The following is a 26384-nucleotide window of genomic DNA, read 5'->3' on the forward strand; positions in this document are numbered from 1 at the left end:
AGGAGGGTACATGGATTCTGCATAGACACCAGGAGGTGAGTCTGGACAACCATTGAGAGAAAGATTGTAGGAAACAGCTCAAGTGCTCTGCCTACCCTTTTTACTAAAAGAACAACAACATGAAAGGGCAGAAGCCTTTTTTAATAGCATGGGAAGCCAAGGACCGTACATAATCTATTTCCAGAAAAGCTGCATTCAGTCATTCAATTTACATATACATATTGTGAAGCTGGTGCTCATGTTGCTTCGCTGTACCAAACATGAGCAGTGGAACAAAGTTCCCCATTGATCGACAGTCAAGATCATTCCCAAAGCTGAATGGCAAGTGCTATTTACCTCAGCTCCCAGAAAAGTTGCATGTCATTATGCCACTATGGAACACCAGGAACACCAGCTAGTGTCTTGACACACCACTGAGCTAAGAAGACACTAATTTGTTTGCAGCGAGCTCAGTCTCTAACCAAGCGCTACAGTTCTCAGGTATGCTTGCCCACTGCCTACCACTAGAGCATTATGGCTGCAGTTAGCAGAAATTCCCAATTAAGGAATTATAGACTGAAAGTTGCGAGTGGTGGGATATCTCTAAATGCATGAAAGACAATCTGCAGCATGTGAAAGGCAAAGTAAATAACATAAGTTGAGATTTTTTTTCAACAAAATGGGAAAAGGTACTTTGCACATACAGAATTGTTCAAAAGGAAGGGTCTACATAATTCAATTCCCATGTAAAAATAACCAGAACAAATCTGCACTTTTCTTAGGCTTCCCTTTCTGTAGTTGCACGGTTTAAAAGTGTGTCTATTTCAGGTCTAAATGGCTTTTTGCTTCAAAATGTACATTAATTAATATAGGCTTAGAAAAGATGAACCAAGATAACTAAGAACAAGAAAAACACAGGGATAGGAATGCAGCATAAGAATAAAATGACCACAGAGAACAGAGTCCTGACCAAAGAGCACAGCTATGTGAATTTAAAATTCTGCATCTAGGACAATGTAATAAAAAAAAAAAAAAGACTACTAATTTTTCTTCTTGCCTGCTTTGGGTATCAAATAATATATATCTGACTACATTCATTTCAACATTCTCATTCCTACTCCATGTGAGTTAAACCACATAGAAAACTGTAGCACTGAGAAAACTAATTTCTGATTTTTCTGTCACCTGCATCTAATACTGCTATTCAAATATATGCAATGCTTCTAAATGTTATGACCCCTTAAAAATGACATGAGAATTCAGTAAGATGCACAAGATTGGTTTTGCTAATATTGTTGACACTAAGTGCATAACAATAAACACATTACTAAATGAAACAGATTGTAATCTTGCACTAAATGAAGGCATTATGAACCAAGCTTATTCCCTTTCGTTAAAAATGCAATCAAATGCTTTTCAAATTTATCTGCTAGAGAAAACACATTCAAGACTTAATTAATGAAGATAAAAGTTTCTTCTTTCAATAATTTAAAGCAAAGTTAAAACAATATAAAATTATTCATTTGAGATAGCTTAGGTCAACAATATTAAATAGGTGCCATAAAGGAAAGGGATTAAAGAGCTCAACTATAAAAGAAGCCTCATTATACCAAGCCCTTAATGTTAACCTGGAACTTGAAACTGTGTTGAGAGAGAATAGAAAGGGGAAAGAAAAGTAACTTCTTTCAAGCATGAAATAATAAATGCTAAGTGGTGCTTTGAATAACTGGGAGTTATGTTTCTTTGAAAGGAATCCTACTTCAGTGGTTAGTCCTTTCCAGGACTTGGTAGCTCTCAAGAAGGTATTTGAAACAAATTTCTCATTGATTCTGAAAAACACTTTATCAAACCTAACACTTTCTACTTAACCATACTTTAATTTTGATATATTTATTACACAATGAAAAGATGGCTATCCAGCAAGTGACTACTCCCTATAAAAACTAAAAGTTAAGTATGATCAATACAAATGTAAAGTGCTATCTCCTGCTATTTTTTATATTCCCTGCTGGAAGTAGCTTTTTTTTTTTTTTTTTTAACTTAGCTGTAGTACAGGCTTCTTGTGTCACTGGGTGGAGTCTACCCAAAAGTACCACCCAAATGAGACCTTGAGGGCACCTGCCAAGCTCTGTCACGATTAATTCAGTATGAGACAGAAAACAGTAAGAAGCAACAGACAAACTTTGTTATGAAACTGTGGCTAACTTCACAGTTTTGTAACACATTTAGGCAGGAGACCAGAGGGTATCAGAAATCCCACTGACAACTGCTGCCAGTAGGTATGGAGAAAGACCAGGAGGTTCACCTGGGGCTACGCGATTAGAGCAGCCCTTGGCAGCTGATGCTGACAATCTCATCCACAGTGTAAAAGAATGTTAAGAAGTAGCTCCTCAGGGGACATCCAACCCGATGTAGAAGGCTAAGCCTGAGGTGCAAACACTGCTACAGAGGCCAGGCTGCTCCATCAGGCAGATCCTCAACACGTCTTGTGTCTTGTTCCTTCAGGGCGCCAGTCTACAGCTGGCCTGCAGGGGACGAGCCCTGGCGGGTGCGTGAGGAGCATGTCTGTGCGGCAGAAACAAAATACTAGTACAGAAATTGCTGTCTCCTCAGTATACCCACTGTGCTGAGCAAACAGATTTTAGATTTTATGTCACTGGGTGGGGTGGTTCTGTTCTTGTGGCTATCCGACCCTGCTCCCTTCAAGGCATCCTGAAACAGGACACTGTTCATTACCCATATTACGCTAAACCCCCAGGAGAGTAAAGCAGCAGGTTGCTGTGCCGATATTACTTATTTTAAAGAAGATGTGAGACTTTTCATGGGCAAATCGGTTACACTGTCCTAAATGTATAGGAGAGAGTACAGAAAAGGGCAAAGTTAGAATTATAGACAGATTTGACAGTGTACTTGCAAGGCTGGAAAAGAGGAATGTGCCCTTGGATAAGCAGAAATGGACAAATTCACAGAAGATTCTGAAGGAAGAAAAAAAAAAATCTGCCTGATAACTGGTCCCACTAAAACCACTGGCCCACTTCATGAGACTTCAGTGCGGCTCATATTCAAACCTGCAATCTTAACAACACTTTGTGTGACATTTTCAATACCAGCAGAGACAGTAAGTGCTCTGTTGTGCATTATACTCAATATAAATTTGAGTTTGGCCTATTTTTTGAAAGACTGCATGGTGTTTACCGATGACTAATCATATGACTTTTTGCAGCTTTTATGACGGCTGATTCCACACAGACATCACTTTCCTTTTGTTGTGCTAGTCTCTTTTTCTTTAGAAGCAAACAAATTAAAAGAAGTTTAAGTTAGGCAAAGAAGAAAGACATTTGTTACTTTGCTTTAATAAAGAGAGCAAAACCTTGTAAGAGAACCACCACTATTTTGTGCTGCTGAAACTGTTCACTCTCTTACAGTACTCTCCAATTTGAATTAGTGTGCAAGTTTTTCCCAGCTGCCCAAAGTAGGGTTTCTTTTAAAGGACTGCAGCTTGCAACATTTAATGTATTCAAATAATCCAACAAATTCAAATTTAATTTGCTTAATTTACAAATATATTTAGAAATGGGCTTACCTACTAAGTACCAAAACATCTGGATAATATCAAGGTAAGGCATTTCAGAAAATAATCTAAATTTACTTGTTAAGTAGAAACATTATCATCTTTTTTCCATTCTGTGAAAACTTTTTCCTCTTAAGGCTCAAGGGTATGTGGACAGTTCTCTCGTATGTGCTAATTTCCAAAAACTGGGATTCTCAGAAGACCTGTAAGATAGCTGTATTTTGGACTAGAAATAGTATCACATTCTACAAACGCACTAACTTGAATGAAAAAAGCCTTTACCAAGCATACTACAGAAATGCTTCCTAACAGTTTCAGCTCTTGCAAACAAAGCTAATGCTGCTCAGTATACTCACCAAAAACTGTCCTGGCAGGTACAGATTCTCTGTTCAGCCAGAATGACACTTGAGAGAGAATGACAGTCATGATACAGGGAAGGTAAGTCTGAATGACAAAATAACCGATTTTTCTCTTCAAATGAAAATGAGCCGTCATTACTGTGTATTCACCTAGGTGCCACAAACAAACAGCATACAATGAAACCAAAGGTTATCTTTTTAAGGAAGCACATTTATTTGGTAAAAGAATGGTATGTTCACACGAAACAAATGCACTAGGGTTAAATTGCACAGAATGTATTTTGCAGTAGAAAGCATCCTAAGGAATATAAAGAAGTTTTTGAGTGCAACTACACCTTATTCCCACTGAGCTTGAGGAAAGATTAGTGTTCAAGAACTTATAGGAACTCTTGTGTGTCCTCACAAGAGCTTCAATCCTACAGGCTTCTGCACATAAGCAATTCTGTGTTCACACAAAAGCACCCTGATAACTTAGTCTACAGTCAGAAGATAATCATGGGGTCCATCACAGCTTGGCACATACAGGAACACAGCATAGAGTCTGGTAGAATAATCCAGTGTTTAATGCCAAAAACCTGATGGGAGGAAAAAGTGGTTGAAATCTTCATGCTTCCCCATTTAGTAGACAAAAAGTGTCACTTACCAGATGAAATTAAACAATTATCCCAGGCTTGGGTTACAAACATTAGGATTCAAGACTGAGCTCCAGATCGCATTAAAAGACAGTCATGGGGGACAAGTTCACCTCTGCTATCACCAGTTACTTATTAACTTGAAAGAATCAGTGAAGTGCTGCTATGTGTTACTTGTACCATACATTAATGGACTATACCCAATATCTTATATTTTGCAAGTTTTTTTCAGTAGCCTTCTAACACCACCAGCAATGCCTATGTTCTTCATAGCCAAGTGAGTGTCTCTTTCTTCAAAATATCTTTTACTAACCTGTACTTGATTTAACTGTCTCTTTTCCAATTGTTTGGCCTAAAAGATCATACTGATTCAATCTTGAGCCATCTGGTGCCACCTGCACTGAATCTGAAGCATTGTAAGTCCAAATGTATGTAACTTCTGAAGTTGTGTATGCATCTGTGGGAAATAAGATAAAAAAAGTCGTCAGCAATTTAAATTAATCAGCTTACATCAAAACTCATAGAATTAGAAGTTACTTAAAATGATATGGTAAAAAAATGTTTGGCCATTTAAAATAGTTTTACTGTAGGGTAAATGCCTATTGCAGAATGGGAACAGGGCACTCATTTGTGATCTTATTAACCACAATTTATTGCCATTAAATTACAGACAACATCTCTTCTACACTATTAAAAAACTTGTCAGAGATTAGGTATTATAAATATCCTACAACTCACGGTAAACCAGATGAAAAGAACAGCAATTTCCATTGTTTAGGGACACATGACATTTTTGAAAATTCATTCCTGTATTATTCCCGTTTTCCATTGTCCCCACTCTCCACTGTGGGAATGTATGACAAGCATTTTATTATTAGATGAAATTCATACCTCAATATGGGAAGCCAGATCCAGTGACAATGCCCTTAGCAAACTTGCAGTGGCTCAGGGCCTTGCCCTGCACACTCTCTGAAATTTCGTTCCTTGGCATCTTTTTGTGGTACACTCTGACATCAAGCAGACTGCTCTGTCAGGGCAGTCATGATCACACATACATTTGGCCTAGAGTCTGTCAAGCTAAACTAGAATGAAAGCAAATCAACACTGTATTTTAAATAGCATTAATGCCTCTCCAGTAATTAAGAAAGAAAAAAAAAAATGTAGTATGTCCTGCAAGATTTTTCCAGTCTAACAAATGTAGTATGAAAGGAAAAGGGTAAACCACTGATGGAAGAAAGTGTGTGCTCATTTTGGTTTACTGAGACAAGTACATTTTAAGTCTTATACCATAACTGTAGTGAAGTGAAAAAGAAAAGCAACATTTCTATTGAGCTGAAAACATTTTCACTTGAGAAATCTCTGGAGACCCAGAAAGAAGATTCTTCATGCAACTAGCCGTAAAATGCATGACTAACAAAATCTCACAGGTAGGTAACATCAAGATTTTTAACATTTCCCTTCTACCTTTCCAGCTTCCCACAAGACCTCTGCTTTAATGCAAACCAGCCGTATTGCCAACTGCTGATTTGTCCCCATCCACCCCACTGTTGGCCAGACTTTTTGATAAAGATGGGTAATCTATTAACCTACAGCTTCTCCAATACATTCAATTTGGATCTTTTCTTATGTGTAAAAAAGAAAACGGAGACATTCACCCAGGCTGATGATCCTCCTAGCAATGTAAGATTAACAGCGTATGAAGAGCTGTGACAAACATATACCACTAGTAGACTTGTCCCAGCTAAACCAAAATCCTCAGGATTCCTGCTTATTTTCACCACTATTCACCATTCAAGAAAAATTTCAAAAAGCTGAAAAATGCACAGTAGTCTAGAAAGGAGTGCTAGTTAAAGAAATAAAATGGACAGAAATAAGAGTGCCCTGGATGTGCCAGCGGGCTGAAGCACACGTGACTATGGGGGAAATGAAAGACAGCTTTTCTAAAAACACATAGCTCACAGTTTGAATTCTCCTGTGTACTGGAAAACCAGAAACCATGGGCAGAGAACAAAGAATAAATTAGTAAGTAAAATAAACCAAACAAACAAACAAACAAACAAACAAACAAACAAACAAACAAACAAACAAAAAAAAAAAAAAAAAAAAAGAAAGAAAGAAACTGTTTACAGAAAGTCTAACATACTGAGTCGGAAAGGTTTCCAACCTAGGAATGGAAATGCAGTCTTAGTATAAAGTAGTCTCTTGGTCTGAGTACCAGTTTCATTATTACAGGGTTTTTAAAGTTGTTTTGAGGCTACATATGAGTCTTTTTTTTCCTCCCACACCTTATAAATCAAACATACCTTGCTGTGCATGTATATGTAAACATTATTAGCCAGTAGCCAATTTCAGCTAACATCTCTGGTGTTAGTTAAGCTGTATTATGTATTATAAATATAGTATTTAAAGGACAAAAAAGGCTCCATGATACAAATATTATTAATTCTAATGATCTTTTATCTCCATAGCTAAGATTTTCCTCTAGTGTGGAAACATCATCAGAAACACAGGCTTGATTTAATTTGCTCCAAACTCCAAGGAAAAGTGATATGCCAGAATTTAAAGGTATTAATCAGTTTCTTCCAAAAAACATTCCCTTTCCTGGACCCAGCAGAGAACACAGGCTGCAGCCAAATTAAAAAAGAAAACCTTTTAGTGTACAAAATTAGTGATCCTAATTCATGAAGAAGAAGGAGGAAGGCTGTAATATAAATAAAGTTATGCTGCTGTTAAAATAATAATAGTGAGATCAAGGTCCACCTGTCTGTAAGATGCAGACATACCCATGAGTGAAATTTTTTGTCACAAGAAGCCATTTGTTGTTGCTAAGAATGTAAGAACAAATATCATTAACAAGAAAAAGAAAATAAATGTTTCAATACATGAAAAAAAAACATTCTTTGAAGTCTTTAATCAGCTCTTCATTAATACCAGACAGGCTATGTGCACCCAGGACTGCATTCCTCAGTATAGTTTGCACACTGGAATGAAAGTAGATCAGTGCACTGCTGAATTAGATGCATAGTGTTTATTGTTAACTGGAGTCAAGAAAGCTTTAAAATACATTAGAAGATACAACGCTGAGTAGAGAAAAGAGATTTTGATGTGTCAGGTTACTTTTCTTTTTTTTTTCAAAGTACCATCCTGTGTTTAAACCTCTCATGTACCAACTTCTGAAATAAAGTGATGCTGAGCAATGTTAGATATGCGCTAACCAAAGTCTATAATTCTCATTATATACTCACAGCTGCCAAATTTCAGTGGGCATGAGTGAGCATCCATAGGGAAGTCTTCCAAGTGCATTGGACATTCAGCTTGGACCGTAAGCCTAAAAGGCAAAAGACCATTATGCATTTAAGTCAGTTAGCAGGACAAGAAAATCAATTCCACAGAAATGAACAGAGATCATGCTAATTTAGGAGATGAAATTAAAATGTTATATTAAACTAATTAAAATTTAAATCAGCTCTTGCTTCTTCCCTTTTATGTGTTCCTTTGGAAGGCATTGACTTATCACATCAAAAACCTGAAAAGGCTGACCTCAAAACCATAAGCAAGGGCCATTTAAATGAAAATATAAATTATGTAACTGCAGGTTGTTAAGAACAGTCATTTTCTTCTCATAATATTCTGAGGTACATATGTGATAATATGGCTCTCAAAGGCTCATTACAAAAACACATAAAATACAGTTAATTTGCCTAAGGACTGTGCTCCATGCTCCATAGTTTTCTGATTTTTTTTTTTTTTTTTTTTTACAGTTTGAATGGAAGATGTAGAAAAAACCCCATGCGTTCTTTCAAAAGATTGCTATTCTCCATGTTAATTGTGATTATTATTTTTATTTATGTACAAGCATGACAGTATGTTAACAATGCATTCACTTTTGCTCATTTTGTGAAAAAAATCCCAGCAATGTTCCAGTATCAAATATGGGGATTAATATGACAAAAAATAATTTGAGGAAAGTTTTTGACAGAATTTTCTTTCCTTTTTTTTTTTTTTTTTTTTATAAAAAAAGGCAGCTGTGTTTGTCCTTCTTATCCTGTAAGTCTCCTCTGGGTAGAGATTTACAAGTTCAAATATTGATTTGAGCCCAAGCAAAAATACTATAAATAGGGCTTTCAATTTATTTCCAGCAAACTTTTCTGAACTTCTCCAGCCACCACATCATTCAACATTATTAGCAGTCTACCCATCAACACTCAAAACTGTAAGAGTTTGGGTATTGTATACTAAATTTGCTGGTATGGTTGCATGGAAAAAAAATGCACAGCACGTATTTGCTTTACAGCTCACATTTTATATCTTACTCAGGCTGGGGATTTTAAATCTACGTTCACAACGAATTTAATTTATTAAACATTCTTAAAGAAAAAGAAACTAAGTCAGAGGTTTCTGGAATTTTGGATTAAAAAAATCTCTAAAAGCTCATATAGGCAACATTTCTGCAAAAAGAGTAATCAAAGAAGAAATCACTCTTATAAAAATGCTCCTTATGCCTATGCATAGATGATATTTATAATTTTTCATAAAATATTTTCTAAGCAAACAATACATTTTACCAGCTAAATGTTTATCTTAGCTGCTAATCATGCACAGGATGCAAAAATTAAAACTGTAACTAAAATACTGTAATTAGATGTAAAGAAACAATTATTACCAAGTATTTTTTGCTGGAAAAAATTGGAGGTCTTACTAACCCTTACCTCTTCCTCTTTAGTTTTTGTTGCCACGGATCTTAACAATAAATTTATTTAAAGGTTCACGTGGTTGGTACAATGGATGCAATAACAAGCAAAAGTCATACACTATTTTAATCATTCTAAGATTGAGTATTCTTAACAATTCTTACAGAGTGATTCCCATCTGAAGGTCAAAAAGCACTTTATGCAGGTGGTCAGTATCTTTTAATACATTATAGAAGTATGAAGGCTGATGAACATGTAGGAAGACTGATCTAGCTCATTATCAGCCAACAGACTCGCAACAGAACTGGAAACAAGGTGTACATTTTCCTAGCTTTCTTTCTGCTGGGACAGAAATGAAACAAAGGAACGTCCTCCTGGAACCTTATTTAATTGTTACCTGGAAAAATCACAGGAGATATAGCTCAAGAAACAGCTTGAGTAGATGAAAAAGATGACAAGCCTTACCTCATGGTGTACAAGAGGGTCCCATCATCTTGGATTCGTAGAAGCTTGTTTGGCATCGTCATGTTATGAGCCACTGACTTCTTCCCATTGTGAAAAAATGTATCTGGGGTCCAGATTTTGCTGGCCATTAAATTGTTCAATCGAAGAATGTTCATTGGTCCCTTAAACTTTAATCTCTCATCCTTCCATCTCTGACGGAAGAAAACATCTATTGTGTATTCCTGTAATGGAATAAAGATATGCTTTTTTTGACACAATGAAACATTAATCTGCTTTTGAGGGGCCAAAACAGAAAAGCTCTGGTTGCAAAAATTCCCTTGGTAAAACTGTAAAGGCAGAACAACCATCACATAAAATATATATTCTCAGTATAATACTGAGAATAATACACAGGAAGTCAATTGATTGAAGGTACAATATTCTCCTTTGTGATTGCTTGCTGTTGTTTTGTATATCGAACCCTTCCGGTATTTAGATTTCTGTACCTGGTATACATAGTATGTGTGCCAAGGGTAATTTCAATACGCACAGCTATTTTACATTAAGAAGTAAGAAAAAAAATACACAGAAGGATATTAAATAGTTCCTGCAGCAGATGCACCTGAAGGAGGAGAAGCACCCAGCATTTCAAGAGCATGGGGAATGGCTGAGACTGGAAGGAAGGAACGTAACAAGGCCACCCACAAAGGGAGTGATATATCCAGGCAGATTGATATAAAAGATTTTTCCAAAGGTGAAAGTAAGGCTCTGCAGTGGTATGGATTTTATTAACAAAAGTACATAAGTAGGGAACAATAGCTGATGATTAACAGGTGACAGACACGCTGTCTGCTGAACTTTACTCTGATGCTTAATCTGGGGAAGGAACTGCAGTCTGGAGAAAAGGATGCAAGCAAAAACAGGCTGATGACCTAGACCAGATGCCTGTGTCACCCAGCGCTGGGTATCCCATGTGCTGGCTTTTGTTGCTGTTCTAAACAAACAAACAAAAAAGATACTGATAATGTAAATTCATCAACTAACTTCAAATTGGATCTGTGAGTGGATTTAGTGGTTTGCTACTGTCAGAACAGCACATAAATTGGAAATGGAAGAGCTTTAAAACTTCATTGGAAGCAAACAGTATTCTGGGTATTGGCAGATGCTACCTTGGTGCAATTTTGGTTTTGTTGGACTGCAAAATGGACTCACAATTTCTAAATATTAGTATACTACAACAGTCTGTACTATAGCAATTACTCTGCAAACGCTACAGTTCACATAAACCATTTTTGAGCAAATTATCTTTGAATGGACAAGTCCTGATAAAATTCAACCAATATAAAATATTCGAGTGATTTCCATATAAAAGTGATTTCAAGGAACTTTTCAGCCCCTGTCACTTTTTGCTGGCTCCCTTGTGTGCTGATTAACAAGGCTCAAGTTTTTTCCCAGTCAATCATATGGTGATACAACAGGAGTGCTGAGTAGACAGCGAGAACTGACAGCTCCTTTGGTCTGTGAGCCAAGGAGCTGTGAGGACCTTTTCCAGGTCAGGGCCAGAGGCTAAGATGAGCATGTGGAATAAAGAGAATTCTGTTACCTGAAGGAGCATGGCAGGGGCAGGAGAGAAAGTAGTTGTCATTACTAACTGAGAAAGGAACCTGGGGAGATCTTTTTGGAATGGTGTGATGGGTTACTTATAAACTAACCTGGCAAAAACCACAAGCACAATTTTTAGGTACATCAAGGGGTCTTACATTACTACAATACAATTTTGTCAACATGATGGTTGCTAAAACAAATATTAAAACTAATACTACAGTACACGGAAAATTAATTTGCTTGGGTTTCTTTAATGTTAGCTGGTATTACCTCCAATACTATTTTAGTAAATATATCTGTGAAATACAAAATTATACAGTAAAACATATGTTTCTTTCACGTTATACTTGATCTTCTGCTGTCTCTCATCACTGCCAGAGACACTGCCTCATGACAAGTACTTTGCCCATTTCTCTATGATCGATCATATTCAACTGTTCTATTTTAATTGCTGATGTATATGTTGTTTTATTTGCTAAACATCGTGTGACTTAAAATGCCATTTACAAATTCCAAGTTATCTATCAGTTCAGTTGTAGATTAGGGGAAGTCACAAAACAAAATCATGGAGGACCAGGAGCAGTGGGAACAGTGTGCCCTGAAGCAGAGGGAATATATGAAATCTGGCTAGAAATACCAAGTAATTAAAGGAAAACAATTGCCTTAAAAGCCTCCTTGTGGTTTCTGTCTGAGGGGCTTTGCCAATGAATCATTGCTAGGTATGATAAGATTGATGTTTGAGGTATAAAGAAGTGGAAAGAGCCTGAGGGAGTAAGACTCTGAAATCCCACTGAAATTCAACAGGAGTGATAAGTCCTACAGGCTTCTTTGAAAAACTTCCCCGCATAAAAATGATTAGAATATAAATCTCAAGATTTTGTAAAATTTCCATCAAGAAAAAAATTCAAATGTCCTGCTGTTTTGTTGTCTTCCAACATATATAAAAAGAATTACAAGAGATATAAAACAGAAAAAAGCTGACATGGAATACCACTAAATCAAAACAGTAACATTTAAAAAAAACACATCTGATGCATGGCAACTGCTTAGGAAGCAGAATAAGCAGGACAGAATCTGAGCTGCAGCCTTGAAAGATCCCACTGATAAATCTTTGACTGAGCCACAGGTAATTCTAACCTTTCCATCCAATCCGTGCTGGAAATCTTTATTTGCAGGACATCCCATTTAGAAGATGGAAACAGGGAATAAACCAAGGTTTGGTGTGAATGATCACGAACACCTTTCTCCTTCCATTTACCACAACAGCAATAAAATCTCACATAGTTCTTAAATAACTTATCTTTCTATAGACGTCAGTGCATTTTTCAAAGGAAGTATTGGGATCTCAATTCTATATGAAGGGAAACCAAGGCACAGAGATGAAATTAACTTCTCCCTGGTCCATTTACAGAGTGATTATGAAAAGCAAAATACAATCCATGCTGTTTGCATCTACTGATCCCATGTTCCCTCCTGAGCTAAAGCTATTAAACTTATGATTATGTATGACGCTATGATGATTACCATACAAAACAAATGAAACAACAGGAAAGTATTAAAGTATTTTGTATATAATCAATGTGATAAAAAGCCATCCTTTTTAAAAGATGCTACAAAAGACTTTATAACTATTTCCTACTCCACATATATGTACCACTTTGTGGCAAATGCTGTGTAATGTTTACTTTCCAAGCAAGACTAACATTCTGTTAGAAATGCTAATCCAGACTCCAGAAAAAAACACTCAAATTACTACCTGATACTCCTCTCATACAATCCGCAGATATTCTCCTATGTGAAGAAAACTTGTGCTGTCTCTGGACATTACCAAATGCAGTATTTTCACAGAATCACAAGAGCATACTTCCAGGACTACAAAGGACTCCTTTGATCATTTCTAGATAAGCAAATGATTCCTACTGATTCATATCTGAAATGGTGCTTTCACAGCTGGACTCTAACACAGTATAATTAAACATAATCTTTCAAATATGTATTATACTGGTTTACATGATATTTTAGGTACAGATGAGATTCTTACTACAGCGTTAAGAGCCACTTGAGCCTCTGCTACTTCAATGGTCAGAAGAGTAAAATGGTGAAGGAATTTCACTCTTCATTTAATATGCAATTGTTGTGTATAACAGTATGCAGAGTGAAAAAAAGACATTAGTATCTCTGGGAGAAGCTTTAACTGCCCTGAGTATAAGCAATCCCTCCTCACTACACGGCAGTCTTCTTTTTTGCTAAGGCCAGATTAGTATGGGAAAAGTTCAAACAACAACAACAAAAAAATACTCTCATCCTCTCAGCTAATGGTTGGCAGATTTTGGCAGTCTTTGCACCTGGAGTAAAGATGGAAGTGTTCCAAACATCTCAAAAATCGTGAGTGCCCATTAGCAAGCAGTACTGCCACAGAGCAGACCGAACATTTTATTAATCACCCCCTGGAACACAGCATTTTGTTTAGTGAATGGTTCAGGCCAGAGTTCCTCGTTCCCTACTTGAAAAGATTTTTCTCAGTCAATTCTCTAAAGAAAGTTTGGCTTTTTCTTGACCACTCTTAAAGCCATTAACTGACAAACATATAGATCTATGAAAGCAAATTTTAAGTAATCTAAAATATGAAACTTTTAAAAGGCAAATACAAAAACTTAAAAATAAGTAAAGGGAAAATGTTACACGCAGCTTTTTTATCGATTCCTTAAAGACAGTCAGAACTACTGTGGTTGCTACTTTAACAGGATAAACACACAAGATTCACGGACAAAAATCTCACCTAGCTAATATAGCGATTTCATATTAATATTTACTTTTACATTAGTATAATTTCTTAATTTTATTTCTTAAAAAGCATATTCTTGGTGTCATATCTACCTTAAGACAATGTGTGATGTTTAGCTTAAAAACATTGACAATATTAGTATGCAACTAATACTACCGAACACTAACATAGTTGGTATGCAAGTAAGTATCAAAACCACTTCCAAGAAAACAATGAGTTTTAGGCAGGAGATTTAAAGAAATATAATTACAGTAAAATAATCTGCCCGGTATATGCATTCTTGCTATAATCTCATATTTGTGGGTTTGAGGAGTGCAAGTTTGTGATGGAACTTCTGCAAATTATTTTACCAAACTTCCTTATTGAGCATTTGGACCTAGCTTTGGAGTGAATGCTGAAGTTAGCTTTACAGTGGGAGGATCAAATAATTCGTTTGTTGTCTTGGTCATTTCATTCTCTGTGGGATAGATTTATGCACAGTGCAAACAGCATACACAAGGGCTCACACACCACAACAGGCTGCAAAACCCCATAGTTCTTGAAGTACGCCACTGTATGGCTTGGCTTTACCTAGGCCTGTCTTCCAGATTGGACAAACAATGTTCCTACCATGTCCATCTCACTTTCTACGTATCTCTCCTCTAAAAAAAAAAAATTTAAAATAATTATTATCTAACAATATCAGGACCGAAAGAGTTCCAGGTACAAATCTCCTCTTCCCCAAAGCCCTTCAGCTCTAATCACCAAAACGCAGGCTGCTCGGGCTCTGTGAAAGTACTTCACTAGCTGTGTGTCTAACATCAACTCGCACTGCACAGATGTATAAACTAAATCCATTTGTTCTTTTCCAAAACTTACCTTCTGATGTGCACAAAACACAGAACACAGAAGGAAATAGCAGACAGTCAGAAATTACTTTCAGGTCTTTAGAAGGTGAGGATCTTAATACACTGGTGAATAGAATTCTTGCAAACATTCTGAATAAACTCCCTTATGAAGGAGGGTTGTGGTTTGAAACTGCACTGTTGGTTATTTTTTATCAAAACCCTTAACAGCTCTGTTAAACACTATCCCATCACTGCATTTCAAAGGAACATATATTAATTTTTTAATACATAAGTAATGTCTGCCAGATATATATGACCTGTAATACTATAAGGAATGTGTGGCAGATTTCCAGGGAATTGTAGTATGGTTTTTCTCCATTTGAAGAACTCATTTCAAGCCTTTTATTTCTGCTTCATCTGCCAACTTCAGTCATTTTTGCCTAAGCATTTAATCTAAACATCAAGTTTTTGAAAAAAAAAACAGAAAAAATGTGTTTAACCAGTTTGAGTAATAGTGTTTAGGGAAGAGAATACCTTCCTATCCATATCCACATCCTTATGAAAAGGACCTTCTCTGAATAATTTTCTCTCTTTCTTTCTATAGACCTGATGTAGAATGAACTCTGAGTCTAAAATATGCACTGAGGAGGGGTAAGAGAGGAATGCAAATGATACAAATAGGGATTACTTAGAAAAGAGACTACAAGATATTATTCACACTGCTGTCACTGAAAATACAAACACTTCTCATTATCCTTTTTTACTCAGACATGGAGAAAGAGCAACCCTGAAACATGATGGATGCCTGGTGCCAGGGACAGGAATCCAGACAAGAGATACACTGAGAGCTAATGTCAGTGAAGGGCTTGGACACAGACTCTGACAAATCAATCTCCAATATTGAGCCACCTGGCAGGATGCTGCACAGGGGAACATGCCTTCCCAACAGAATAAAAGGACAGAAAGTCTGCAGGAGATCATGTGAGATATCCTGCTCAAAATTTCAGCCTGTGGTTTTAACTTGCAAAGGCAATGACTTGAGCCTATAATATAAGGGAATACAGCAACCAATTTGTTGACTTTCAGAAACATATCAATGATAAAAAGCCAACCTAGATGCTCCCCAACACCCAAGAAAGCCAAATGTATTTATCATTTCTGTTTGCCTTTTACTGTTTATTCTTCTGCTACTGAGCCAAAATAAAAGTGACAGTAAAATAATTGCAGCACTTTTTTAAATCATTGTGAAAAAAATCATCTGGGTGCATTCCTGTACACTGTCCTGACTTACTTATCATATAGCCCCTGTAAACCTTCTCTCCAGTTAAGGAACCATAGCTAATAATTAGAGTTTGAAACAGGTAAAAAATGAGTTTCATAGAAAAAAAAAAATCTGAAATACAAAACAAAATGAGGAAATCTGAAAAATGGACACCAAAAAAAGAAATGTGATTCCCAGTTCAGCCACTCTTTTTAAAGAACCATCTTCAGTTTTAGTGAGAGATGCTGTAACAATCCTTTTGGTCATTTCCAGATTTGACCTTCCGCCTTCATTGAAAACCTCTGTTCTGGCTATATTTGGAAAGTCAGAAATGTGTATTGAATGTTTAATTGAAAAACAACCAGATGGAAGTGTGTCTAGCGATGAACTGGCTGGGTATGACCATCTCTACAGGGAGATGTTCATGTTTCTTGACTCTAGAATAAAAAATAGATGTCTATCTTTGAGAAACTAGGAAAAAACATTGTGTACAAACCGATAGGGAAAAACAAAGATGTAACAACAGTAAACAAAACTCTTCAAAGACAACGAAAAGCTAAGGTTGACATTTGAAACACAAAACTTTCAGGGAAATTGTAATTTTTAATATTCAAGCAAAACTGATTCAGATCTTGCCACTTACTAACAGTGATGCAGGAAAGACTGTTCCCAGTGACAACTAGAAAGACTGCTCTGAGGCAAAATTTGGCAAAATCCTGGCCAAGCTTTCTCCACAGCAGACCTCATATAAAGGCTCTCGGTGCCTGTATGCTCTGTTTTATATACAGTAATTATTGCTTGAGAAGTAAACATGTTACTTTTTTATTTACTTTTTTTCTATCAAGGACAACTGCACCTCCAGATATCTGGGATATTTTAGAAGCCAAAGTGTCAGGACAACTTGAAAACAAAGTAAGTCTGAGAAAAAGCTGTCAAAGTACACTACTTGCTAAAATCAGAGTTAGCAGCATATATATTTATAAAGATACATCAATCTACCAGACTTCAAATAATTAATTCTGAAAAAAACCCAGAGAAATAATCAATTATAATATTTAATTTATTTCCATTTTGTTACCATACAAATCATAATCCAACATTATCCTTCACCTCAGAATTTTCAAATATTAAATATTGAAATTTAATTAAAAATGTTTTAATTAGCCTCTTTAATCATAATTTAGCCTTATAACTCTTTAGAAAATTCAGATAAACTTTGTTTTTCAATTGTTCTGTTCAATTTTTGGTTTGTTTGTTTTTTCTAAACAATGCAGCTTTTCTTCTCTCAGGCTAATGTCAAAATAAATCTGTATCACCAATCTGGTTGGAAGCCTAGAAGGCATAGCATGGTAATACTGAACTTAAACATTTCAGAGAAATAACAGCTCAAAAAGACAGATCAGTGAAAGTAAAATCTGTTTAATCCCATGTTTTGGTTTGCCCTCCTTGATTTTCATTAGTTTGCAAAATGAAGTTGAAAATTCCTGTTGTATATAGGCATTTCCTTTGACATTAAATGTGGTGGTTGACATACAATAGCATTTTTATGACACAGCCAATATAGATACACCAATATTTTAGTCACAGCAGTTCATTTGAAGTGCAGTTTGCAAGAGTTCTGGCCAAGACTGAACAGATTTGGTAGCTGACTATTTGGGGCTGAATAGAGAGTAGCATCTTTTTTAACTTAGTCAAAATGTTAATCCACAATCAGCATCAAAAGGTTTTGACTCTTAACACATTTGGAGAAAAATCTCAGCCTCAGCTTTTGCCTCCTAAATTTATCGATGACAACTTCAGCTAGCCTAAAATCAAAGATCAAATTCCCCTGGACTTAATTATTTTTTGGCAAAATTGTGGTGCTGGTAAAATACAGGGGATAAGAATAAAACCCTACATTCTAGCAATCATACTGAGTCACATATTGCACACAATACTATATTATTATTAATAGGAACTACCACACTGAATGAGGAAAACAGAAACCTCATAAATTGCTGTCAATTCAACAACAAAGGTTAGAATGACATTTTATCAACTTTGTGAATCAACACTTCTATGCGACAACTGTGTCCTTAGCTCCAATCCGCCCATCATTTTCAGCATGCCTTCTCCCTCTTCCAGACTATAAACAGAGATTAATCATCTCCCATGGCAATGAGTCTCCTTCCCATTTTCAACAAGCTTTTCTCCTAAGCACTGTTGTTCTTCAGAAGATGATAACCAAGGGGAAAAAAAAATCCAGGCTGGCAAATAGGTAATGCAAAGGGGTTGCAGTCATACACCTGCTGACTTTCACTGCTACAAAAAATCCCAGGGGAAGGAATCCTGCTGGCAGCAATGACTATGAGAGTTTTGGGCAACAGCAGGTGTCCAGCCTAAAACCCTGGTGTGACTGAGTGCCTCACCACTCAGGCTGTGAGAGCAGGGGACCTCAGGGGCTGGTACTCAACCTTCCTGAAAAGATACCAGATTCAGTTCAGGATCCTCTGGAGATTTAGGAGGACATGGGCAAGAATAAAATTTATTCTTCCAATGAAGCCTTTTAAGGAGGAAATTTATAAAATGAGAATATTCCAGACCTTCCAACATTTACAAAGGAAAATATTGGCAAACCCTCTATATAGTAGTTTACATTATCAATTCAGTAACACAATACCCAAAAGAAAGAGTACTCATCGTAAAAACTCTAGTGTCACCTTCATGTTTAACAGAATATGTGATAGTTTGGAAGCTATTATTTCAAAACTCACAGGTTGAAATTTTCTAATTGACTGCTCATACGTTTCAAAATGATTTTATAATTATCAACTGAACAAGCTAAATTAAGCCTGAAACTTGTAGCAGAAAGTATTAAACTGCTCTTACTTACCTATCTACTTATCTGCAAATAGACCTGCCCATTACAGTAACAGCTGCTGTTCTCCTGTGCCGCACTCTGCTTTGATTAACACCTCTGCACAGAGCTGTTAGAGCTCTGCCACCAAATGACCTGACCCCTTACTGTGCCGTCATATCTGTCTGTGCAAATGGACACAGAGTTCTCCACACATTTACACACTGATGTTGAAAGTGTTTCAGGAGCTAGGGATTAGGCTCAGGGAGCTTTTCATTAAATTCCCATTTAAGCACAGATGACATGCACAGCCTTGGGTAAGGCTCATCGTGCCTCAGTACCACATCTTTAAAATTGTGTTCATATCATCTCCTCATTTCACAGGAATTCTGCAAGTATAATACTGCAGTATTATATATATTGTGTATATATATACACATTATATATACATATAGATACAATAATAATACTGCAAGTGTAAATTATATGTGTAGTGTATAGTATATATAATATATAATGTATATTAAAATATAATAAAGTGTAAAGTGTAATATATATATACACAATAATAATACTGCAAGTGTAAACACTGTGAAGTCATGTGATACTAGACTAACAAGGTCAAGATGTTCATATCACTTTTGTATATAGCTGTGGATACTTGCTTTTTATAATTAATAATAAAATAAGAACCACTTCAAAAACTTAATATTATTAGGAAAAAAATACCCCAAGAGAATCGGTAACATATACAGTGACAAAAAGAAAATAAATGTCTACTTTTCCTATGAAACAACTTTTCAAGTGAAGCCTCAGTAATCTATTCGTCGCAACTGAAACAAAGCTTGAAAATTGAAACTATCACACACAAAAGAACAATAGAAAAAAACCCCAGAATATATTCTACAAAGCTATGACTAGCTGTTAGTCAGTGAGCAAATAGCTTTAAAAATGTACACCATACCATAAAATATTTAGTTTCATTGCAGCCTAGCTCTTAACATCAAGATGTGTCCTGTTTTGTATGATGTATAACCTGAAAGTTTTCACAGAAAAATTAAATATTGCCTGTTTTTAAATACATTAATTTTTTTTCAAAGCCTATAGTTAGAAATAGGTGTTATTGTATATCTCTTATATAGCCATGAATGTTCAAAACATTTCAAAAAATAGTTTAATGCAAGAAAAAACTTCAGGAATGGCAAGGGCAGCTAAAGTAATTTTCAGATTGTCCTTTCCTTCTTCCCCTTTAGAGATGTTATATCCATGAAGATCTTTCTCCCTTGTGCGACACGTTCTCCCTAATCTCCGTATGATTCACAGTAAACTTACAAAGGACCCCTTGTCTCAGACTATTTTCCATTGCTGTTTTCATGAAAAACTGTAATCCAGACCAATATTGTGACAGTTTCCTTCTTCTTAATGTCACTGACTTCCTTTAAATGGTTAGTAAAAAGTTCAAATTATGAAGGATGGATGTGTAGAACAACACAATTGTGCTGATAACCCAACTTCCAAGCTACATCTTTCAAGAGGTTTAGTTTAGACTGACTCCAGGCAGGTCCCTCAGACTGATGCCCATGTTAAGTGTGCTCCTACAGTGCACCTTTCAGCCTAGTTTCATCCAAGAGAAATCCAGCTGACCCAGTTCAAGACTGCTCCAGAATACGAACCAAAGCACAGTCAGTAGGGACAGTCATGATTTGCTGGTCTGAACTAAACAGCTAATACAAGTGTACTTATCATGTAAGGTCTATAAACCATTTTCCATCTTTAGAACCACTGGGATTTGGCACCTCCTGACTTCAGTGAAATTATTTGCAATTTGTCCACAATAAGTAAAAGCAGAATACAAGTTTAAAGGATGTAAATAACATATATCTTATACGATTTACTATATATTGAAAAGATTCAGAAACTCACCATATCGGTATCTGAAACAGGTCCAAAACTGGTCACATAGATGTTAGTGAAGACTTCAGTAATACTATCTGATATAAAAAGAAAACACAAGCAAACATTTTAAATTTCTGATATTTCTTCAAATTCTGCAAAATTATGGGACATTTTGAACAAGTTTATCTCCTTATTTACTTCTCCTAACCAGTATCCTGTTGTAAATATGGGGCAGGCCTCTACCCCACTTAACACAGAGGTTATTAGATGAGAGTTTGTCCCACTGAGTAGTTTGTTTCAGTTAAAGGACTATACAACCATCAGCAACGACACACATATCTCCCATTTCTCCACAAGCAAAAATAACCACATTGTCTTGGACTGAACACGGTGGCACAGTTCTAAACATAAAATGCCTTTGTTGAAGCAGCGTTCTCTCTGTTCTTGCAGATCATTCCTATTTGTTGCTGCAGATCATTCCTATTAAAGCCTTTCTAGTTCAAGGCTGTTTTCTTCATCCTGAATAGCTTTTTCAAAGCCAAAGACAAGAATAAGCTTACGAAGCAATTATTGACTACACCAAATGTAACACTCAACAGCATTCTACTTTTTAATTGGGTATGTTTTTAAGTGCCACATATTTTAACACAATAGTTCCTTCCCTTGATACACAATGCTCCTGATACATTGTTGTGGTACTGTAAATACTATAAGAAAATGTTCTTCCTAATCATTGTAGTCAGACAGCCATGAAATCAGAATATTAAATATTGTACTGCAGGGAGAAATAATTGCTGAGTTTTCTATCTTCAGTTTTCAATTACACTCAAAATGGAACGATATTCACTAAGAGGGATAGCACACACTTGCAGGAAATTCCTTACAGCAGTTGCCAACTACTGTCTGCATTCAAGACAGTCAGCATAAGGAATTCTCTACCTTAAAGCCAGTTGCTGACTAGGAAAGAAATCATAAAATCATAGAACGGTTTGGGTTGGAAGGGACCCTAAAATCATGGAGCTGCATTCAAATATTTCATAAAAATAGCTGCGTTTTGACCGACCCCAGAATTTCCATTCCTGAAAATAATATAGCTGCCTGTTATACGAGTGATCCTGCTGTTCAGTTGTTATTTGCATATTTAACCATCATTTAATATGGATAGTTAATACTTTCTCTGTTCTTAAAAGCTATCTTTTGACAAGCACGTGGCACAGGCAGGTTTTACCTTCACTTGTGTTAAGCCACAGTATAGCCGCTGCTCTCTGTCCAGAGGAATCGGCAGGTGCTCCATCAGCCACCAGGCAAAGGCAAGGCTGTTCGGTGAGCAGCTGCATGGGAACGGTGTGCTTCCAAAGGAATGGAGCTGCACCCACAGCCGAGAGCAGAGGTGGCCTGATACAATACTTTCAAAAAACCTTTGGAGCATGGGGGAGGCACATTCCTGCACTCTCATCTGTAAGGAAACTTGCATTTCCTTCTCCAGCTGAACACCAGGCATGTACTTATTAGACTACAGGATTTTGTAAAGCCTTTCCTACCCAAAACTACCTTCTTTCCAAGATTTCTTCTGCTTTTTAAGCAAATAAGTAAAGGCTGACACTTACTATGTGTCATTCTGAAAGTTCAAAAACACACATCCCCTGCACGTCCTGAGAGAGGTATATTTCTGTGACAGAGACTTCTGCGATCCCATGTGCAGAATCCACCCACAAGCTGAGTTGATTTCTACTCCGAACACCTTACAAACTAATTTTAAGTCTGTGGACAAAACGAGGTGCTGAGTCTGTGCTGTTCTTTGTATTCAACAAAGATAAAGTATGGGTCTGAAATACCACACAGAAACCACAGGTACAGTCCAGAAGACTAGTGACTACATGTTGCCTGTGGGAGACTCTCCAGAAAAAAAGATCATTCCCTCCAAATGGTTACCTGGCACAGGCTGAAATGAAATGGAAAAGTGACAAGAGAGCTACTCCTCAGGGGGTAAAACGGTGCTGCAGGGACTGACTGTGAAATTTGGCCTGTACTATAATGACAACGCAAGATCTTAATTAAATTCCATGAAATACACTGGTGCTACAGAAGTATGATTGAAAATCAAGTATCCCAACAGCAGAGAACCAAGGCTAATTCCAATTATACTCATGTAATTTGAAGGAACCCTACTATAGGCAACAAAGTCACTTGGCAAATCTTAACCTGCACACACACATCCCTGCCAAAGGGTTGGAAGCACGGTCCTCTTGTAACCTCACCCAATTGCTATCAGTTGTTTGCATCCGACCTATTTGACACATGGGAATGACTTTACAATTTGCATATAGTAAACTACAGGACATGGAATCTTCAGGTTTGTCTTCCATTTAGTTTTTAATTAAAAAAACACCTCCCATATTCCATCATATTTTTTCTGTATACTTCTGGATCCATCCTCCCATCACTTGGGAAGTGAAGGGGGGACATGTGGGAAGAAGAGGCTTTACTATCCACAGATCCTCAGCAACAAGAGCTTCATTTCAGGTTGTTGTAATTACAATAAGCACTTCAATGTATATAAAAAGTCCTGGGGCAAGTTTCATCCCTGATAGCCTCAGGAATGGGAACGCATGCAAATTAACCATGTACCTTTATTTCTTTTTTTTTGCCAAAACTGCCTTAAGCCAGCATAGCTCCAGGCAATGGTGACAGCAATGTGTTTCAACACAACCAGTTGCAATCCCCCAAAGCTGGGGGTTGTCCTGAGAGCAGGAGCTCCACCAGGCTGCTTCTGCTCAGGCGAGAGCCATGCCATGGCACAAGGCGAAGGGAGCAGGCAGAATGTCTCGAAACAGGGTGTGAGAGGGACAAAGGAAGCTGAAAAGTTACAAGAGATGTGAAGACTGGGGGAAAAGAGAAGGATAAGAAAACAGAGCAAAGGAAGACAGGAAAAAGAAAGAAAAGTACACAAAAGAGGAACTGGCAGATTTTTATTTCTGCCTCCTATTTTCTCTCAAAATTAAACATATTTTAGAAGTTTCTATTCATACCTACGTACAAGGAAACTGGTCCTTAAAGATAAAAGAAGCTGAAATGGAATAAATCTCGAATTAATCCTGTTATCATCTGTTAGCGTCTTGCCTTGTGCCTTGTGTCTGTTTTTTCTTTGTTACTTCACAGTGTTACAATAAAGGTTCCTCTGAATTACAAACTTGAACACAGGGTTTCAGAATCAGTGTCTACGAAAAGCAAATATGAATCCTCCTTTTTTACAACAAGTTATGTAGTTATTGCTTTGGAAGAATATATGCTCGTCAAATAAAGTCTGTATTAAAACATACCACTTTGTCCCACTGGTAACTTACTGAAAACAATTCAGAGGCACAAAGCACAGTTTCAGATGGGCTCTCTAATCAGAATTCATCCAGAAGGCACCACAATTACAGGCTTTTTATAACTGATGTTCTGTCAAGAACAGCACGAGTCATCACACTTAGCCCACTGGAGATTCAAGCAGTTCTGGAACACCAGTGCTTGTGGAAATGCCAAAGGAACGTACGCTGCTACAGAACATTCAGTGCAATGTGTACTCGTGTACAAATCTTCATTCTATTTTTTTGAGAAAAATTAAGGACAAGTTTTTTCCACTAGAATTATAAAATCTTTTTCTTCAATAGACATGTAAATACATAACTAAAAGGCCTGGTTTTCAAAAGCGCTTAAATCAATGGAGGCCTACTGCTTTTTAAAGAAGAACCCTCTGTTGGGAGGAGGGGTGGTTGACTCATTTATACTTGTGAGCTCTTAGGTTATTCTGAATCACTGACTTTGAAGGTTAAACAAAGAAACAGGAACAGGAAAAGCTAAGGATGTCATTTCTATTTCCGATGCTTCTTTTAGGGGGGAAAAATCTTGCCTAAAAATATGACACGTAGATGCCATCATCATATGAAATGCTTTGAAATTCAGCAAATGCTATTATAGTATCGTTTCTAACTTTTCTTGGTCATAAATGTTAAAAGAGAAGCCTTATCTGACTTTGCTTAGGCCAATTTCTCAAGAAGATAGAAGCCAAAGGTAAACTGACTAAAAGAAAGAGTCAAGAGTCAAGACAGTTAAGAATAAAGAGAGGAAGACAAGTACATCCTATGGAAGTAGTAAAAGTAATAACTATTAAGATCATGTTTCACATAGTTCTCAAGCACTGGTTTCTTCTGATTCCCTTTTCTTTCTTGAACTGTCATGATGTCAATACTGATAAAACCTCCTAAAAATGAAAAGCAATAAATATACCAAACTGCAGATTTAGAGACCTTATCTATCCTTAGCTAGAAGGTTTACTGTCTGCTTTAGTTACACTTAGGATTTGACAAACATTAATTACAACAATCTTCCCTCTGAAGATAATAATTTTATCATCTCCATTTTTCTGTTCTTGGGAAGCTGAGGCAGAAGAATTAAATGAAGTGCAAGTAATGTGAAGTACACGTGTCCACCACATCTGGCTTCGGCTGTCCAACGTTAAGTATCCACACAGGAAAATGTCAATGCCATTGACTTGCCAAAAAAATAGAAAAGGAGTTCAGAGCTTCGTTAGAATTGATATAAGTGCCTTTGTCCTTTCCATTATGCCAGTTTTCCTGCTGCTGGGATATCCTTCCTGATGGTCTCAAGTTCTGATGACTTGTTCCTCAGTAGAAGAGCCTGCTCAGCTGAAGTAGGCTGCTTGGCAGAGAAATTGCAGGGGTTGAAGCCTAAATCAATCACAGGCTGAATAATGGAGATGGTCAGAAAAGTCAGATGAAAAGGTTCCTCATCAGCATTTACCAATTTCTCAAAATTGGAAATTTCCACAGAGGCAATTAAATTTTGAATGAGTTCCTTTGAACTAACTGCCTGCCAGGCAGTTTTCAAAACTTCTCTTTCTTTCAAATGTCCCTTCTCAGCTGCCTGCATCCCTGAAGGGGTACAGAGCATTCCAGTGTCTGCAGCGTGGGGTAGGTAGACATGCAGGGCTGGGCACACCTGAGAGCTCTCCTGTTCCTGGAGAAGTCTGAGGCAGTATTTCTTGAAATAAATTTTCTATTTCACAAATTTGAGAATAATCTGTCTTGCTCGTTCCTTCTCACCTTGCTCCTCCTCTCACCAAGTAATCTACAATCCTTTCTTCGCAGAGAGTAGGGATAAAACATGCATGACTCATTCTAGGTATGTTTAAAAGAAGAGAAGAAAGGAGTGTGATCATTGCAAAGTCTTCAGAGTGGACCACCAGCAAGGTTCCAGATGTTCATTTGCATGAAGCTGACTATGTTATTCATTAATGTGTCAAGGCTATCTTCACAAGAAAACAGACTAGCAGATTGGGTTGGAATTTTTAAAATTTTATTTGAATTTTCAGTCAATAAAACTATGAATCCAGGGTTTGGGCAGCTAAAATAAAAGCCAATCTGTCTGAGGTAACTCAGAAATCATCAAAAGTATTCTTGGTGGGACAGAGCTTTTAAAATATGCATACATAG

General features: G+C 36.8%; 1 protein-coding gene across 1 annotated transcript in view; it reads right to left on the reverse strand.

Annotated features, from left to right (window-relative positions):
* The window catches only part of GABRA2 (gamma-aminobutyric acid type A receptor subunit alpha2), a 64617-nt gene that overhangs the window by 15547 nt on the left and 22686 nt on the right, over positions 1-26384 (reverse strand). The window contains exons 4-8 of the mRNA XM_040594951.1: positions 20914-20981; positions 9698-9918; positions 7787-7869; positions 4855-4998; positions 3907-4059 (exon numbers count right to left, since the gene is read on the reverse strand). Of these exons, the coding sequence (XP_040450885.1) occupies positions 3907-4059; positions 4855-4998; positions 7787-7869; positions 9698-9918; positions 20914-20981 (669 nt within the window). The remainder of the gene's footprint in view (positions 1-3906; positions 4060-4854; positions 4999-7786; positions 7870-9697; positions 9919-20913; positions 20982-26384) is intronic.

Source organism: Falco naumanni, chromosome 1, assembly GCF_017639655.2.
Source record: "Falco naumanni isolate bFalNau1 chromosome 1, bFalNau1.pat, whole genome shotgun sequence".
Lineage (NCBI taxonomy): Eukaryota > Metazoa > Chordata > Aves > Falconiformes > Falconidae > Falco > Falco naumanni.